Raw genomic sequence first — 18,282 nt, 5'->3', positions numbered from 1 at the left:
AGATTCGATCGTCGGTATCCTATACCTAGTTCAATCTCGTTACCGGCAAGTCTCTTTACTCGTTCTGTAATACATCATCCCGCAACTAACTCATTAGTTGCAATGCTTGCAAGGCTTAAGTGATGTGCATTACCGAGAGGGCCCAGAGATACCTCTCCGACAATCGGAGTGACAAATCCTAATCTCGAAATACACCAACCCAACATGTACCTTTGGAGACACCTGTAGAGCTCCTTTATAATCACCCAGTTACGTTGTGATGTTTGGTAGCACACAAAGTATTCCTCTGGCAAACGGGAGTTGCATAATCTCATAGTCATAGGAACATGTATAAGTCATGAAGAAAGCAATAGCAACATACTAAACGATCGGGTGCTAAGCTAATGGAATGGGTCATGTCAATCAGATCATTCAACTAATGATGTGATCCTGTTAATCAAATGACAACTCTTTGTCCGTGGTTAGGAAACATAACCATCTTTGATTAACAAGCTAGTCTAGTAGAGGCATACTAGTGACACTCTGTTTGTCTATGTATTCACACATGTATTATGTTTCCGGTTAATACAATTCTAGCATGAATAATAAACTTTTATCATGATATAAGGAAATAAATAATAACTTTATTATTGCCTCTAGGGCATATTTCCTTCTGCGGTGACGTCCCTTAGTAGGAATAATGTCTCTTATGTTCTATCCCCGTCCCAATGGTGCGTCTAGTATCGTCGGAGGGCGTGTGGAGGTTTGTCTCCGTCGGATCTTCCGCGATTCGGTCGGTGCTGGTCCTCGGTGGATCTATTTGGATCCGAACTTCATTCGTCTTTATTTAGGTGTTTATAGGTTTGATCCTTCTGATACACGACTTTCTTCATCGGCGATGGTTGCTACTCTGGTGCGCCGGTCCTATAGGGGCTTAGGACGATGACTTCCCGACTGTCTGCTACAATAAATTTGCCCGGCTCCGGTGAGGGAGGGGCGATGACGGCCGCACACCTTCGGCTCGCTCCAGTGCTTGTAGTCGTCGCTAGGTGGTTTATGAACATGGTTGTAATTTTTATTACCTCTGTCGTTTTTTGTATTGCAATTATTGAAGATGAATAGATTGAAAGTTTCTCGCAAAAAAATATGAATTCCTGCAAATCGCATGGGGTATCATCTAGTATTAATTATCAATGAACCCTCTGTTTTAGCACAGAAGGTGGCCCAAGAATTGGATCCATGTGAAGCAGCCCTAGGCCCAGGCACCACAGGCCCAAAGCAAGTACATGGCTCAAACTCTGCATCGTAATGTGGATCAGCAGCCCACTCGACCACAACGAGCAACCGGTTCAAACACTGTTTTTTTCTTTCACCAGTTTTCTGGTTTATTTTGGTTTTTATTTTTCTTTATTTGTTTTACGTTTATTTTTATTTTTCTTTTATGTTCCTTTTTAAAAACTGTTTTCCTTTTTCTTTTTCGAGTTTATTTTTCTATTCAAACTTGTTTGAAAATTTCAAATATTGCTTAGAATTTAAAATTTTCTAAGATAAATATAACAATGGCAATAATGGATCTTTTCCTCAACTTCAGGGGTACCTTTCATCAATATTGAGGATATTGCTTATCGTTAGCGTTCGGTCAACTAGGGATTAGAGATTAATCAAAATTGGCCGATTAATTGATTTTATCGGTCGATTATTAATTTTCCATTTGTTTGCAAATCATAGGTTTCTAGTACTAAAATATGCCATATTCAACAAAAAAAAATATTGGATAGTGATAACCCACAAGTATAGGGGATCGCAACAGTTTTCGATAAGTAAGAGTGTCGAACCCAACGAGGAGCTAAAGGCAGAACAAATATTCTCTCAAGTTCTATCGACCATCAATACAACTCTACGCACGCTTGATGTTCGCTTTACCTAGAACAAGTATGAAACTAGAAATACTTTATATGTGTTGTTGGATAGGTTTGCAAGATAATAAAGATTACGTAAATAAAAGCTAGGGGCTGTTGTAAGTAAAAAAACAATAAAGTAAATATAGCGAGTGTGGAAAAGTAGTGGTAGGAGTTGCGAAATTGCCCCTAAGCAATTGACTATTTTACTAGACCGATAGCAAGTATTATGTGGGTGTGGCCACTGCTAGCATGTCATCCCTGACTTGGAATTCTATGCACTTATGATTGGAACTATTAGCAAGCATCCGCAACTACTAACGTTCATTAAGGTAAAACCCAACCATAGCATTAATATATATTGGTCCCCTTTTAATCCCGTATGCATCAATTTCTATGAAGCTTCTGTCACTCTTGCCCTCTAATACATAGTCCTATCAACATACAACTAACCCTATGGTGTGATCCACGCGCGCGCTCATATGATGGGCACCAAAGGACAGCAACATAACCACAAGCAAATTAAATCAATCATAGCAATTCATCAACCACCGATAGGACAACGAAAATCTACTTAGACATTATAGGATGGTAACACATCATTGGATAATAATATGAAGCATAAAGCATCATGTTCAAGTAGAGGATACAACGGGTTGCGGGAGAGTGGACCGCTGTAGATAGAGGGAAGAAGGTGATGGAGATGTTGGTGAAGATGACGGAGGTGTTGGAGTAGATCGCGGTGATAATGATGATGGCCACGGCAGCGTTCCGATGCCACCGGAAGAGAAGCGAAGAGGGGGGCCCTTCGTCTTCTTCTTCCTTGACCTCCTCCCTAGATGGGAGAAGGGTTTCCCCTCTGGTCCTTGGCCTCCATGGCATGGGAGGGCGAGAGCCCCTTCGAGATTGGATCTGTCTCTCTGTCTCTCTCTCTGTTTCTGCGTTCTGTCCTGCTGCCATTTCACCGTTTCGGGTATATATGGAGATCCGTAACTCCGATTGGATCGAAACCATCGCCGTGATTTTTTCCTGAAAAATAGCTTTCTTGCGGCTGAAGAAGGGCATCAACCGCCTTACGGGTGGCCCACGAGGGTCAGGGGCGCCCCCTGCCTCGTGGCCACCTCGAGCACCGTCTCGCGTGGATTTTTCTTCTGGAATTTTCCAAATATTCCAAAAATAAGCTCCGTCCATTTTTATCCCGTTTGGATTCCGTTTGATATGGATATTCGGCGAAACATAAAACATGCAACAGACAGGAACTAACACTGGGCACTGAATCAATATGTTAATCCCAAAAATAGTATAAAAAGTTGCCAAAAGTATATGAAAATTGTAGAATATTAACATGGAACAATAAAAAATTATAGATACGACAGAGACGTATCAGATAGAAGTGTTACCTTGAGATTACATGGCTTTGAATCCTTGTACAATGACAAACAAAATAGGGCAACAACACACATTACATAACAAGGTCCAAAAAATACAAATAAACTTAAAACTTACACACATAGTGGTAAGAATAAGACCGGTTTATCGGTAGATTCCCAATAAATCGCTTGTCCGAGTGATAAATCGACCCAAATGATAAACAACGATGACATGGTATAATCTTATCGGTCAGCCCCCCAGGAGTGATAAATCGGACGATAAATCGTTGAACATGGCTTTGTATGAACGGGCCAGTTTTTTTCGAAGCTCAATAACAAAAACGAAGTAATTATTACTTTAAACAAGCGTGCGCCAAAAATTAGTACCAACTAGGAATCGGATAGTAAAAAGAATCTTAAAATCAAAAATAATAATATAAGTGAAGGTATTTAAAAAATCGAAGAAACACACCTTAAAGATATAGATATAGATATAGATCTAATGAGATGGACCTACAATATTTGTGTGACTGGAATTGTTTTCATAGAAAAACGTCAATGCCGGAGTGCCCCGCATTTGACGCGTGACACTTATCAATTGAGTATTTTTTGGAGCCAAATATCTCAAAGGTTTTTTATTCTTAAAAGTATTTTAAAGTGGACTCTGAAAAGTCATGGCATTCTAAAAGATGCGTTCTGTTTGGTCGGCTGCTCCCCGGAGCGAGCTCCCCAACGGCGGCCACGCCGACGACGCAGCGCCACCACCCCCCTGTCCCTAGCCCGGCCGCCGGGGCCGCGATGCATCGATGCGGCGCGCGGGTCCCTGCTCGCAGCCGGCGGAGAGAGCGCGCGGAGCACTGCTCGTGACGGCCGGCCTCACAGTCGCAGGTGAGCTCCGCCACCAGATCCGGCTCCGGCTCCGGTCCATGCCCTTCTTCCCCAGATACGGCGGCGCGTGTTTCCGAACCAAATCCTCAGTTACCCGTTGAACCGGTTTGGGTGTAGAGTCGGATCCGGGCGATTCGAATGTGCGGATTCTTTGCGTGGATCAGGCGTGATTCGAACTCTCTCCTCAAGCTGCAATCGATTCGAGTCCGGCTACGGAGTTCGTTGTCGTTGCCGTTGCCGTGCAGGTTTGTGCGTAGAATGTTGCGCGTCTACCACTTAGTCTCGAGGGATTAACAGCAGCAATACGAGGCAGGCAAAAACACGCACACTTCGAGCCTTCTCTTCTCATATCTCCGGCAGCACGTCCTGCTCTGTCCTGTCCTGTCCACCATGACCATGGCCGGCCGGCTCGCGTTCTCCAGGGTATTTCTTCATCTGTCTTCCTATCTGATTCCCCTGTGCTGCCATTTCGTTATGATTTCGCTCTGTTCTTTGGGTTCAGGAGGCTGTTCCTCTGTCCAACGGAATACATGTTAACTGATGCTGAAACTGCAGCTGCAAGGCAGTGCCTGTCCTGCGTTTCGGATCGATGCCACTCGTGTTAATTCATGGGTTGCGATTGCCGTTGCCGTTGTTTACGCCGTGTTAATTTCTGCGTGTATTTGTCTCGCAGGCTGCCAAGCATGTTGTGGTTGTGGCTGGGGCGACGCGTTCATTTCCTCCCTTCAGGGCACCTGCTGCAAATGCACCTTCTGGAGCAGGTATCTTATATGGCAGCTATGCTTCTTTTTTCACCACACACATGAACTACAGCCTTGATCGGTATCCTTTTGTGGACCTGCCACTAGTCTTATTACTCTGCATTCGACCATGCCTTTTTTGGTTGGTTGTTGCCACTGAGGTTGTAAGTTTCTGCTTGTGGTTTGGTGCTCAACCAATGCAGGCAGTCTGCTTAGGAATATACAGCAGAGGTACCTATCAAGCTTTGTTGGTCAGAGGGTACGGTGCGTGCACTATGGCGTCGCTTCTCTTTCTAAAGAGAATCATAGAACTGATCCAGAAAGAGTTATGCAGAATTTCAAAATGCTAAATAGAGGTAACTGCCTTTTCATATGTCACGGTTACTAATTTAGGAGTAGGATGAGCTTTTTACCCACATCTTTTCTGTTCTCTATGCAGGAATTTCAGGTGCAGCAAGGGAGGAAGGACATGTTCTCAGTACAGCCAGTGCGCCCTTTTATTTAGTAGATAAAGACCTACTTAAAAGGCAGCTTCTGCGTACCTGTGGAGGCCTCGTAGTCTCTGGCTTTACAATCTATGGCGTTAAGGTTTTGATTGACAGTTACGTTAAGGCTGTCAAAGATAGTTACACGAAGTTTGTGGCTGTAAGTGTCGACAACACAGAACTTGACGACACGGAAGAAGATGCCACGGATTTAAGCACAAAATTCAATGATGTAAAGGGGGTTGACGAAGCCAAAGCTGAACTCGAGGACATAGTTTACTACCTACGAGATCCCGACGTGAGTGTGGTATTACCATCGACCTGTGTGCAGGCGTTTCAATCCAACAATTATTTCTCGGTGCCGAGTTGTTGATCTAGTTTTACATTCTTTGCAGCATTTCACACGCCTTGGTGGCAAGCTTCCGAAGGGTGTTTTACTTATAGGCCCACCCGGCACAGGGAAGACCATGTTGGCAAGGGCTATGGCTGGGGAAGCTGGCGTCCCTTTCTTTGCGTGTAGCGGCAGTGATTTCGAGGAGGTGTATGTAGGTCTTGGGGCTAAGAGAGTGCGGGAGATCTTTGATTCAGCAAAGCAGCTGTCTCCTTGCATAATATTCATCGATGAAATTGATGCGATTGGTGGGCGCAGACACGCAGGAGGTTCGACGTTGGCAAGTCAGACCCTGAACCAGCTGCTTTCTGAGATGGATGGTTTCGAGCAGAATGACGGGATAATTGTGGTTGCAGCAACCAACTTCCCCGAGTCATTAGACAGCGCCCTTGTCAGGCCTGGGCGTTTTGACCGTCAAGTCATTGTCCCTATTCCAGATGTTGAGGGCCGACGGCAGATCCTTGAGGCTTACATGTCAAAGGTATGTATATAAGGCTTATTTTTTGCAGCCTCTGATGCGAGGCTTTGACCTTAACTCCATGAATTCTTCCATGCAGGTGTCTACAGCCAAGGGTGTGGATGTGATGACCATCGCGAGGGGGACGCCTGGGTTCTCAGGTGCACACCTTGCAAGCCTAGTGAACGATGCCGCCCTCAAAGCTTCCATGGATGGAGCAAATGCTGTTGGGATGGATCACTTTGAGTACGCCAAGGACAGGATCATGATGGGCAGTGAGCGCAAGTCGATGGTGATATCTGATCAATACAGGAAGATGATCGCATACCATGAGGGTGGGCATGCCCTTGTTGCTATCCTCACGGACGATGCCGACCCTGTTCACAAGGCCACCATTATGCCTAGGGGATATACTCTTGGCATGGTGGCGCAGCTGCCGGGGGAAGACAGCGAGCTCGAAGTCTCGAGGAAGCAGATGCTGGCGAATTTAGATGTCTGCATGGGAGGGCGGGTGGCCCAGGAGCTTATATTTGGAGAAGCAGGGGTTGGCACAGGTGCCTTGTCTGATCTTAGACAGGCAACTCAGCTGGCGACAAAGATGGTTACCAGGTATGGAATGAGCAAGCGGGTCGGCCTTGTTACCTATAGCAATGACGACGATGTTGGCGGTGGCAAGACGAAGAACATGAGCGGACGAACGTCAGAACTGGTTGATGAGGAGGTGAAAGCACTGTTGGACAACGCTTACAAGAATGCCAAAACGCTTCTCACGAAGCACAACAAGGAGCTCCATGCGCTGGCAAATGCCCTCCTGGAGCATGAAACTCTCAGTGTTGACGCGATCAAGAAACTAGTTTCGACAGCACGACAAGGGGATTGTCCTAGCAGTAGCCAGCAAAATCAGGGAACACCTCCTTGTGACGAGATCTCGAAACTAGTATCGACTGAACAACAAGAAGATGGTCATAACAATAGCAAACAGGATCAGGTAACACCTTCTCCCACTGGTAACGAGTTCAAGGAATCAGCAGGTAGATGATCCTAACAATGGTCAGCAGAATCAGGGAACACCCTCTCCACCCTAGCCTTGGAGACACTTATACAGGAAGAAATATTTCTTTGCCTGATAGATACTACAGAGCAATGCGTATTTTCATCTGGCATTTGTTTCTCAAGTCTGAAGAGAATGCGACGTGTTTTGTACTTCTGCATACTGTGTTCTGAACCAGCAAAACCTCCAGTCTTGTGCATCAAACATGAATGTGCCCCAAGATTTCTATTCAGCAGTGTGTAAATACAATTTAATACATTTCCCCCCAGCTGCAAAACGTAATAAAAATACCATAGGTCCTTTGATAAACGTATCATGTGTGCCAGTGTTTAACTGTAAATCTGTAACCTATTGTCTGCATGTGCAAAGAAACAATGCAAGACATGATGAGCTAGTCTCTGATCATCTGTGCAAGTAACATAATAAGTCGGGAAGGAATGCACATTTGTAATCATGCAAATTATCATATATAATATGATCATGTAGTTATAATTCACCACATAACACCATATGGATCACAGTCATGTTAAGCATGTGAGAGGACATGCTACATATCGCTACAAACCCCTAGCCTAGAGATGAACTACTCACATCATCACGGGAGCAATAAGGATTGATGTTGATGATAGAGGCGACAATTCCTTCCTCCGATAGAGTAGCGGAGTAGCGGAATATGACTTCAAATTGGATCACTATGGAACAAGGCGGCAGAATAACAATATGTGGTAAATATGTCAAATTTTTTTGAGGTATTTATGAGCCAGGGGCGAGAACCTAGGTGAGGTGATGCATCCAGGCCCCACACACCCAGCCCTAGGGCATGCCGCCATGGCGTGTGGGCCATGCGCCGCCGAGGTGGCCTCCTGGTGCAAGACTTCTTTTGAGGCGGCCTGTTTTCAAATTTCATTTTTTATTTTTATTTTCTTTTTTCTCCTTTAAATAATTTGGTACTTCAAAAAAGTTCCAGAAACTTGAGAAGATAATTTTCAAATAAAATGTTCAACAAATTATAAAATATTTTTGAATTCAGTTTGTATCTTTTGTAAGTATGTTCACATATTCTAAAAATGTTCGCGATTTTTAAAACAAATGTTTGGGAAATCAAAATAAGTTCATGATTTTAATAAAAAGTTAGTGTATTAAAAAATGTTAAGTAAATTGAACAAAATGTTTGCCTAAATGTTATCGGTGATGCAGCAAAATGTTGTCATAGCGTTTGGAGAATTTTTTTCTGTTGCAATGTACGGGCCCTTCTGGTAGTAATAATAATAATAATAATAATAATAATAAGGGGTTACTGCTTCTGTCAGTATGTCACCAAAATTTCCTGCAAAACTGCAAAAAATTATCCACCAATGCCACCTATATTGGCCCTGTTTGGTTCAGCTTTTATCGCTGGATTCCGCTGCCGCGCAGCAGAATATGAACCAAAGGGCGAACCCAGCAGAATCCGATTCCAGAAATCCGCTGCCAAAATCTGAACCAAAAACGGAAGCAGCCCAGGACGTGCTTTCCAAAATCTGATTCCGCTGCGGGCCAAAATCTGAAAAGGCTGTATCAGCTGGTTTGCCAAATGATCTACATCTTTTTCAAATCAGATTTTTCACAACTGTTTTTTCACAGCAGATTTTTCACAGCTGCTTTTAGAAATCTACAGCCGAACCAAACAGGGCCATTAACTGATAAAAAACGTTCCAGACAGGTGAACCCCTGCCTGGGCCGGTCCATGCAGTAGAAACCTTTTATACTGCGCTCTGCGCGCTGGGAGAAGACATAACACGTCTGTTTGGGCTGGCCCATGTCCGGGCGTCCTGCTTTTATATTTCGTTTTTTATTTTCCGTTTTTTCTTTTCCATCTTAGGCCTCCTTTGGTTCATAGGATAGAAAAATTATAGGAATAGGAAAGTCATAGGAAATGAGATGACATGCATCTCAAATCCTATGAGTAGGAATAGGAAAGAAGATGTCCTTTGTTTCACATCATAGGATTTTTTTCATTGAGTCTAGGCTAATGTTTATTTTCCTATGAAATGTAAATGATAGGAAGAATTCCTCCATAGGAATAGGATTCCATTCCTACAAATCAAAGGGCTCCATAGGAATTTTTCCTACAAAATCCTACCCTATGAAATTCATACAAAATTCCTATAAACCAAAGAAGGCCTTAGTTTTTTCTACTTTAATTAATTTGGAACTTCAAACAGTTCAAAAAATAAAATAATGTGAATTTCGAAATAAGAGGTTTAATAATTCATTAATTTTTGTGGATTCAGAAAATGTTCGCATGTTTACAAAATGTTTGCAATTAAAAAAATGTTCGGAAAATAAAAAAATATTCACAATTATTGAAAAACGTTTATGTATTAAAAAATATTAAAGAATTTTAATTTTTTTTTGCCAATTGAAAAAATGTTCATGAATTATAAAATATCCTAAAAATTCAAAAAATATCTGTGAATTATAAAATAGTTTATTGATTCATAAAATGTTCGTTAAATCAAAAAATGTTTTTCAATTTCAAAAATTGTTTCACCAATTTCCAAAAATATGTTCGTCAATTCTAGAAAAGTGCGCCTATTCAAGAAATGTTCACAATTTTAGAAAATGTTCATGTATTAAAAATATATTTGAAAATAGTGTAAAGTGTTAATGTATTCAAAAAATGTTCATGATTCTAGAAAATGTTCAAAAATCTGTAAAAGTGTTCACAAATGTGAAAAGTGTTCACGATTTCACATATGTTCACGAGTTTAACAAAATGTTCATGAGTTTCAAAAATTGTTCGCGATTTCATGAAAACGAGGGTGATAATGTATCTTGGATTCTTGGTGGTGCAATAAAAATGTGGTCATGACCATTGGAGATTATGATTTTTTTCTCCCGTTGCAACGCACAGAGCGTTTAGTAGTCCAACTAAGTTTTGAAATAAAATAGTTCAAACTTGAATTCAACTCGACATATGTTCTAGTTGTCCTCTTTAACAGCCCACAAATGCTTAATCAGATCTTCCTTACACTGCTCATGAGTTGCTCAACAGTGAATTTGTTGATTCATTTGGACAAATTCATCAAATGTGGCCAGATTCTGATGTAGAAGTTGCATAGGATTAACCATGTTCTCAAATTTTGGACCTGTGGCAGCATCGTCACCCTCATCCTACATGATCATGTTGTGCACGATCACACAACATGTTATCACCACCAACAAGGCCTCCGGATCCCATTATTTAGCAGGTCCACGAACAACTACAAAACTGGTCGGAGCACTCCAAATGCTCTTCACACCCTTTCGAGTTTATTCTTGTCTCTAGGCAAAGTAAACTCTTTTTCTAACAAACTAGCTCAGTGATTATCTTGATGAAGGTCGCCCACAAAAGATAGATGTTGTCAATCGGATAGTAGTCCATGTTATAGTTGACCATTGACAATATAGTTGTATGGAGGAGCTTGTCCTTCAGTCAACGTAGCAAACAAGGGAGACAGATGCAACACATTGGTGTCAATGTGAGACCCGTGCATGCCAAAAAAAAGTGTGTCAAATACAGAAGTCCCGCGATGCAACTTCTTCAAGAATGATGGTAAGCTTCTTAACATGGGCCTGATGTTCCCCTTGTAGAGCTTCTGAGCAGTTCTTCCATCTCCAGTGCATGCAATCAAGGACCAAGCATACCTGGCCACCCTCTTGCTTCGGACATTACCATAGCCTTTCGGTATCTGCGACAGTTGGCTTTCTCAAGTACTAAGGTCCAAACATCTCGACCACCGCAGTAGCAAACCTCACCATGGCGTCTCCGCATGTGCTCTCAGACATCCGGAGTACTCAACCCCCGAATCTGCTGCGATACCATAGGCTAGCATCCGCAATGCAATCGTGCACTTCTGATAACCGAAGAATCCAATTCTTCCTATAACATCCTTCTTCAAGATGAAGTATTCATCGTAGGACCGGACGCCATGGAGGCGATCAAACACAATTTTCCGCATCCAAAAGTGTCGGTGAAAATTGTCTGTGAATAGGTCATCGGGGGCAAAGTAGTCGTCCATGAGCGTCAAATTCCCTGTGCCTTGTTCTAATTCAGCACTCGATTGATGACCCTTTAACTTGAGAAGATGATCTTCTGCACGCTCCAAATCCATTGCTTCAAAGAAGGGAGAACATTTGTCAAAATTTTAGTACAACCATTTCACCAAACACTTGCCGGGCATGGTGACCCCCACTGACGGCAACCGCATGGGCGAATAGTACTTGCGCAGCGGACGAACGTGAGGTGTGGAACGAAGACGTAGGCAAAGCGGTGTGGCGATCAGGTGAAGTGGCGGAGGTTAATGAGGTTTGTCAAAGGCTTGGCGGGCGACTGGGGTGGTAGAACGGCGACGTCAGCCAGGAAGGAAGTGGATGCAGAGAAGGGGGAAGAGATGGAGACACGGGGTCAGGGTGTGGCTTTGGGTGTGCCATGGGTGTCGGAGTCCTGCGTAGCGGGGGCCCGGACTCCTGCAAAGCCCCCCTATTATTTTTTCGATTTGCGGGAAAATGGATGAGCAGACGGGTCCACGGACCGATATGAGACGTCACTGGATGGCAAATTGTGTCCGGACAGTTCTGTCCGAATGTTTGCAGGCTATTTGAGTGTCTGCTTTGAAGATGCCCTTAGGTGACCTACTTTGTAATCTTCCACTTCAGATCAAACTTGTTTTTCAATGTTATTATGTTATAAAGCGGACATTGCTAACGAAGCTCCGGCTCCATGGAACCTGAATCTTGATTAAGAAGACCAACTTTTAAGTTTCAAAAAGTTGCGGATTTTTTGTACATATGTATATAGGAATGCATACGGTATATGTTTGTAAAGTTTCTTGATTAGTATAAAGTTCATGAATCCCTGTGTGTGTAGATCATATTAAAAGCGTGTTTTATCATGAACACATGAAGCACACATCCCCATGTAGTACATGTGCATTTTCTTTAAATGATGACTTAAAAAAAGTTGGTTTTCCATTTTTTGCAAAAAATTCATGGCAGTGGCAGGAGCGACCTCCCCCATATGCACGGTGCCGAGGATGCGATGCATCGTCCCGGCGCGCGGGTCCCCGCTCGCAGCCGGCGGAGTGAGCGCGCGGGCGATGGGGACGGCCGGCCTCACACTCACAGGTGAGCTCCGGCTCATCTCCTCTGCTTTCCGATCATCAAAGCCCTAGTTGTCCGTCGATCGATTTGGGGTGGGTTGAGACTGTGTTTTGATTTTCGGCCGAAAAAAGTGGATTTCGGCCGAATTTCGGCCATCTCGGCCTGGGGCGAAAAGTATATTTAGGCCGAAATTGCTCAAATTTGGTAAATTTTGGTCAAATTTAAGTCAAATCGCAGTCAAAATTTGATCAAATTTCAGCCGAAAATTTTGAAAATGGCCGAAATTCGGCCATCTCGGCCTAGGGCGAAAAAAAGCTCAAACCGAAAATCAAAACACAGGTTGAGAGTTAGATTTCTCGCGCTCCTCTCCATTACTTTGGTAGATTGATGAACCCGGTTGGAAACTTTCTCGCCTGAGGCTGTCTTTAATCGATCCGACGGGTCCTGATACAGAGCTGGGTTGGGTGCCGTCGCCGTGCAGGTCTGTGCGGCCGGCGTAGTAGAGCCGGACACATCCATGCAATTAAATACTGCGCCTATGTTATCATAGAGAAAAAAACAGACCTGAAATCGCCGAGCAACACAAACAAATTTCGAGCGATTCTTCTCGCCATCTCCAGCAGGGTATGTATCGGATTACTGATTTCGAGCACCTACGGAAAATCCTTACAGGATTAGGTGGAGGATTAGGAGAAAATCAGGGGGCTTTGGTCGCTTAGAAGTTAGATCTCGCTCTGTCTTTACATCATGATATGATGATTTCGCTTTATTCGCTGGGTTCAGGAGGTTGTTCCTGTCCAAAGGAACACAAATCTGTTCTTTTTTACATGTTATAACTTGATGCTTATCCATGCTGAAATTGCAACTGCAAGTCACCGTCTGCCAGTGTTTCAGATTATGGGCATGGGCTGCGGATTCAATTTCGAGCCACTTAAATTAGGGTTGTGATTGCTGTTGCCGTTGTTGAATACAGTTACACTGTCCGACCGGGTTAATTTTTATGTGTCGCAGGTTGCAAAGAATTTTTCCTGCTTTCAGGGCCCCTGCTGCAGATACACCGTCTGGAGCAGGTATCTTACATGACTGCTGTGATTCTCTGTCCACCACACACATGAACTACGGCCGAGGTAGTAAGTTTCTGCTTGCTCCTTAATCAATGCAGGTAGCGTGCTTAGAAATCTACAGCCGAGGTGCCGGTCAAGCTTTGTTGGCGGGTGTGCACTTTGGCGCCGCTTCTTCTTTCCAGGGAGATTCATAGGAGCTTCTTCTTTCCAGGGAGACTCATAGGAGTGATCCAGAAACAGTTATGCAGAACTTCATCAAATGGCTACATCAAGGTAGCCGCCTTTTCTTTCGCCACGTTTACTAGCTAGGAGTAGGTTGAGCTTTTACCCGTAAATGACGGTTGGCTTGACAACTTTTGTGCGCACGGATGGATTCTTATTCTCTATGCAGGAATTTCAATTTCAAGTGCACCAAGGGTGGAAGGGCCTGCCCTTGGTACATCTAGTGCACCCTACTACATAATAGACAAAGGCTTATTTCAGAAGCACCTTCTGCGTACCTGTCGAGGCGTTATAGTTGCTGCCTTTACAATCTATGGCATCAAGGTCTTGATTACCAGTTTCTCTAAGACCGTGGCAGAGAGTTCCGACGACACAGAATTTGGTACCAAATTCGATGGTTCGAAAGAGGTGGCTACGGATTTAGGCACAAAATTCAGTGATGTCAAGGGGGTTGACGAAGCCAAAGCTGACCTTGAGGACATAGTTCACTACCTACGAGATCCTGACGTGAGTATGGCATTACTACCATCGACCATCGACCTGCGGGCTAGGTGTTTTCATTCAACAATTCTTTCTTGATGCCGAGTTGACCTAGATTTACATGCTTTGCAGAGTTTCACTCGCCTTGGTGGCAAGCTTCCAAAGGGTCTTTTGCTTGTGGGCCCACCCGGCACAGGGAAGACCATGTTGGCAAGAGCTGTGGCCGGGGAAGCCGGCGTCCCCTTCTTCGCGTGCAGTGGCAGTGATTTCGACGAGGTGTATGTGGGCACTGGGGCTAAGAGAGTGCGGGAGCTCTTTCGTGCAGCAAAGAAGCGATCTCCTTGCATAATATTCATCGATGAGATCGATGCCGTTGCTGGGCGCAGAAACGCATTAGACCCGTCGTGGACGAGGCAGACCATGAACCAGCTGCTTTCTGAGATGGACGGCTTCAAGCAGAATGACGGGATCATCGTGATCGCAGCGACCAACTGCCCAGAGTCGCTAGACCAAGCCATTGTCAGGCCTGGGCGTCTTGATCGTCAAGTCCATGTTCCTACTCTAGATGTTGAGGGCCGACGACAGATTCTTGAGGCTTACATGTTACAGGTAGCTTACTTATTTTTCGCGGTATCGATGTCAGGCTTTCACCCTTTCTCAATGAGTTCTTCTATGCAGGTGTGTAAAGCTGAGGGTGTGGATGTGATGACCATTGCGAGGGGGACGCCTGGGTTCTCAGGTGCAGAGCTTGCAAACCTAGTGAATGACGCCACTCTCAAGGCTTCCAGGGATGGCGCAGATGCTGTTGGGATGGATCACCTCGAGTACGCCAAGGACAGGATCATCATGGGCAGCGAGCGCAAGTCAGCAGTGATATCTGATCATTCCAGGAAGATGACTGCCTACCATGAGGGAGGGCACGCCCTTGTTGCTATCCTCACGGACGGCGCTGACCCTGTCCACAAGGCCACAATTATGCCAAGGGGAAATGCTCTCGGCATGGTGACACAACTGCCAGGGGAAGACAGCGAGCTGGAACTCTCGAGGAAGCAAATGCTGGCAAGGCTGGATGTCCTCATGGGAGGGCGGGTGGCCGAGGAGCTTATATTTGGAGAAACCGGGATCACAACTGGTGCCTCATCTGACCTGAGCAAGGCGACTAAATTGGCGAAAGACATGGTCACCAGATATGGTATGAGCAAGCTGGTCGGCCTTGTTTCTTATGGCAACGACGGTGATGGTGGCGATGGCAAAACGACGGCCCTGGTTGCCGAAGAGGTGAAAGCATTATTGGACAACGCTCACAAGAATGCAAAAGCGATTCTCACGGAGCACAACAAGGAGTTTCATGCGCTAGCAAATGCCCTCCTGAAGCATGGAACTCTCACTGGTGAAGATATGGTGAAACTAGTATTGACAGGACAAGAACCAGATGATCTTAGCATTAGCCAGCAGAATCAGGAAACACCTTCACTCACTGTTGCTGAGATCACAAATCTAGTGTCGACAGAAGAACAAGTGGATGATCTTAACAATTGTCAGCAGGACCAGGGAAAATCTTCTCTCACTGGTGACAAGAGCACCAAACCAGTATCGACAGAAGAACAAGGAGATGGAACTCTCACCGGCAACGAGATCACGGAACCGGTGTCGACAGACCAACAAGTAGGTGATGCTAACAATGGTGAGCAGGTACAGGGAAGCACCTTCTTCGCCCTAGGCGTGGAGGCGCTTCCAAGAGTACTTCCGTTCCTGATACTTCTGTTGTAAGCACACGAAATGTAAAGAGTAATCGATGTGTACGGTCTGGATTTCTCCAGCTAGTTTTTCTCAAGTCTGACTATAATGGGACGTGTTTTAATTTGTAGTTTTACATACTGTGTTCTGAACCTGTAAAACCTCTTGTTTTGGGTCTAAAGCATGAATGTGCCCCAATATTTCTATCGGAAATGCAATAGTGTTGCTGTGAATGGGCAAAGATATCTAAATGCAATCTCATACATTTTTCCCCAGCCGCAAAACATTATAGAAAATACCATTAGGCGCTTCCATAAATGTATCATGTGCGCCAGTGACTAACTATACAAGTCTGTGACCTATTGTCTGCGTGTAAAAAAAGATATGACCTTGTCTCTGATCCTCTATTTGTCTTATTCATTGGTTGCATTTGATTCTCAATATCATTCAATAAGTCCATATTAGTCTCCTGAACTTTGGTCGGGGTTTAACCCTCGACCAAAACCGCTTTCAAAACATGTTGGTTTTCGTTGAGGGTTCAACCCTCTCGACCGTAACCGTTGAAACTTTCTACCCCGTGTAAGATCAAGTTAATCAACTAGCAGGGGAGGGGTGAATGGGAGGTTACGAAAGATTCTTCGAGAAAAACTAGCTCTTCGAAGAAAAAATAGAGTAAACATAACAAAATCAGAACAGTATGAAGAGATACTGAAGAATAACTTTAGCTTAGCATGCAATTAGAACTGAAACAAAGACAACAGTACAGAGGAGAGCATGGCAACGAGTCGATCAAAGAGCATAAACACTTCAGTACGATGAAACTTATGTACAAAACTAAGCACTGAGCAAAGCAGCGGAATATTCAACAAAGTCTTCAGAGAGGAAAGGAAGCAATTCTTTTTTTTCCTGGAAAACCTCTGATCTATTCATCTTCAGTCATGGCAGTACAACGAACACAAAAAATAATAACATTTAGATCCATAGATCACCTAGTAACAACTACAAACACTGAAGGTAGCCGAAGGCACGCCGTTATCATCGCCTCTTCCTCGCCAGAGCCGGACGAAACTTGTTTTGCTAGACAGTCGGGAAGTCATCACGCTAAGACCCCATAAAACCAGCGCACCAGAAGAACAACCGCTGTCGTTGAAGAATAGCGTAAATCGGAAGGATCCAACCTGAAAACACGGGAACGTAAACGAACTACGACCAGAACCGAGAAAATCTTGCAAGGACAGATCCACCGGATACACACCTCCACACGCCCACCGACAATGCTAGATGCACCACCGGGACGGGGGCTAGGAGGGGAGAACTTTATTCCATCTTTAAGAAGTCGGCGCTGTCTCGTCTTCATAAGTAAGATACAAACCCTAACAAAACTCAAAGAAACATCTAAAAACGGAGCCCTCCCGCCAGAAAGGACCAAGATCCACCGCGCTGCCAGGTCCTAAGGCAACCGGAGACGAGGCGGACCGACGGCAGTGCTGGCGGGAGGCAGAGGAACCCTAGGCTATTTATTGGAAGAGGAGGTGGCCTCTCCAGACCCTGTTCAAGTAAGCAATTTCTTCGGAGTAGGAAAATTACAAAAAATAAATTGAGATGAAGATATTGGAACCAGTTGGCTCGGTGAAGACACATGATTTCTTGACCTAGTTCAAGTTGCTAGCACAACTTCAAGTCTGATTGGAGGGGCTGAGCCGAAACTCAAAAAACACGAAAGTCTTCACCCTGTTCTTCTTGAGCTAAGTCCTCATAACTCGCTCAACACTCGGGGTAGATTTTGCGGTGATCTCCGGACCTTCACAATCTTATTCTTTGGCAAGTTCACAAGTTGGATGCTTTGAACGGGCACTTAACCATTTGAAAGATGTCCAGTCTTCAAAAGGAACAAGTCTTCAGTGAACTTTGATCAGTTTCTTCAATGATGCCCAATCACTTTGTATTAGGCTTTGAGTTTTTCATCAAATAAGATTCTCTCACATTCGTCAGCAGGATGATTTGCTCAGACAACACTTGTCTGTCTTAAGTCACAAGGAGCAACCAACCATGAATGGTTGAGGTGGAGGGCTATTTATACAACCACGCATGATTTTACACAGACACCCCTGAGTCAAACAGTAAAAACACAATTAGCCCCACGTGCATAAAACTAGCAGGCTGTATCTCAATTTCTCAGCGATGAGATCGTTCAAGGAGCTCTATGGCCGGAATCTCGACGTTGGTTGGGGCGGCGCCAACCAGGTTCTGCCAGATTGCCGTTGCTGCTTTCTGTGTGGAAATGTTTTTTTTCTCCTTTAATCATCTTCCTGGCCTTTATGTATATATTTATGTATATGCTCCCTTCTTTAATTTCCTTCTGAGTTCTGATCCACACCCTTCCTTTGAAACATATA

The 18,282-nt window shown here is 44.3% G+C and overlaps 2 protein-coding genes across 2 annotated transcripts; both read left to right on the top strand.

Annotated features, from left to right (window-relative positions):
• Positions 1-4,197: 4,197 nt before the first annotated feature.
• Positions 4,198-7,489, top strand: LOC119287496 (ATP-dependent zinc metalloprotease FTSH 5, mitochondrial-like). Its single transcript, XM_037567050.1, has 6 exons — positions 4,198-4,558; positions 4,809-4,896; positions 5,079-5,231; positions 5,315-5,658; positions 5,756-6,232; positions 6,309-7,489. Exons 1-6 carry the CDS (start codon positions 4,526-4,528, stop codon positions 7,245-7,247), a joined length of 2,034 nt encoding a protein of 677 aa, XP_037422947.1. The 5' UTR covers positions 4,198-4,525; the 3' UTR covers positions 7,248-7,489.
• A 5,452-nt stretch (positions 7,490-12,941) lies between these two features.
• LOC119287498 (ATP-dependent zinc metalloprotease FTSH 5, mitochondrial-like) lies at positions 12,942-16,119 on the top strand. The gene is made up of 5 exons (XM_037567051.1): positions 12,942-13,453; positions 13,546-13,720; positions 13,839-14,176; positions 14,282-14,758; positions 14,828-16,119. Exons 2-5 carry the CDS (start codon positions 13,690-13,692, stop codon positions 15,917-15,919), a joined length of 1,938 nt encoding a protein of 645 aa, XP_037422948.1. The 5' UTR covers positions 12,942-13,453; positions 13,546-13,689; the 3' UTR covers positions 15,920-16,119.
• The last annotated feature ends 2,163 nt before the right edge of the window (positions 16,120-18,282 follow it).

This window comes from Triticum dicoccoides, chromosome 4A (genome assembly GCF_002162155.2).
Source record: "Triticum dicoccoides isolate Atlit2015 ecotype Zavitan chromosome 4A, WEW_v2.0, whole genome shotgun sequence".
NCBI classification, from domain to species: Eukaryota; Viridiplantae; Streptophyta; class Magnoliopsida; order Poales; family Poaceae; genus Triticum; species Triticum dicoccoides.
Note: the sequence above shows the minus strand (reverse complement) of the source record. Positions and strands in the feature narration are given on the sequence as shown.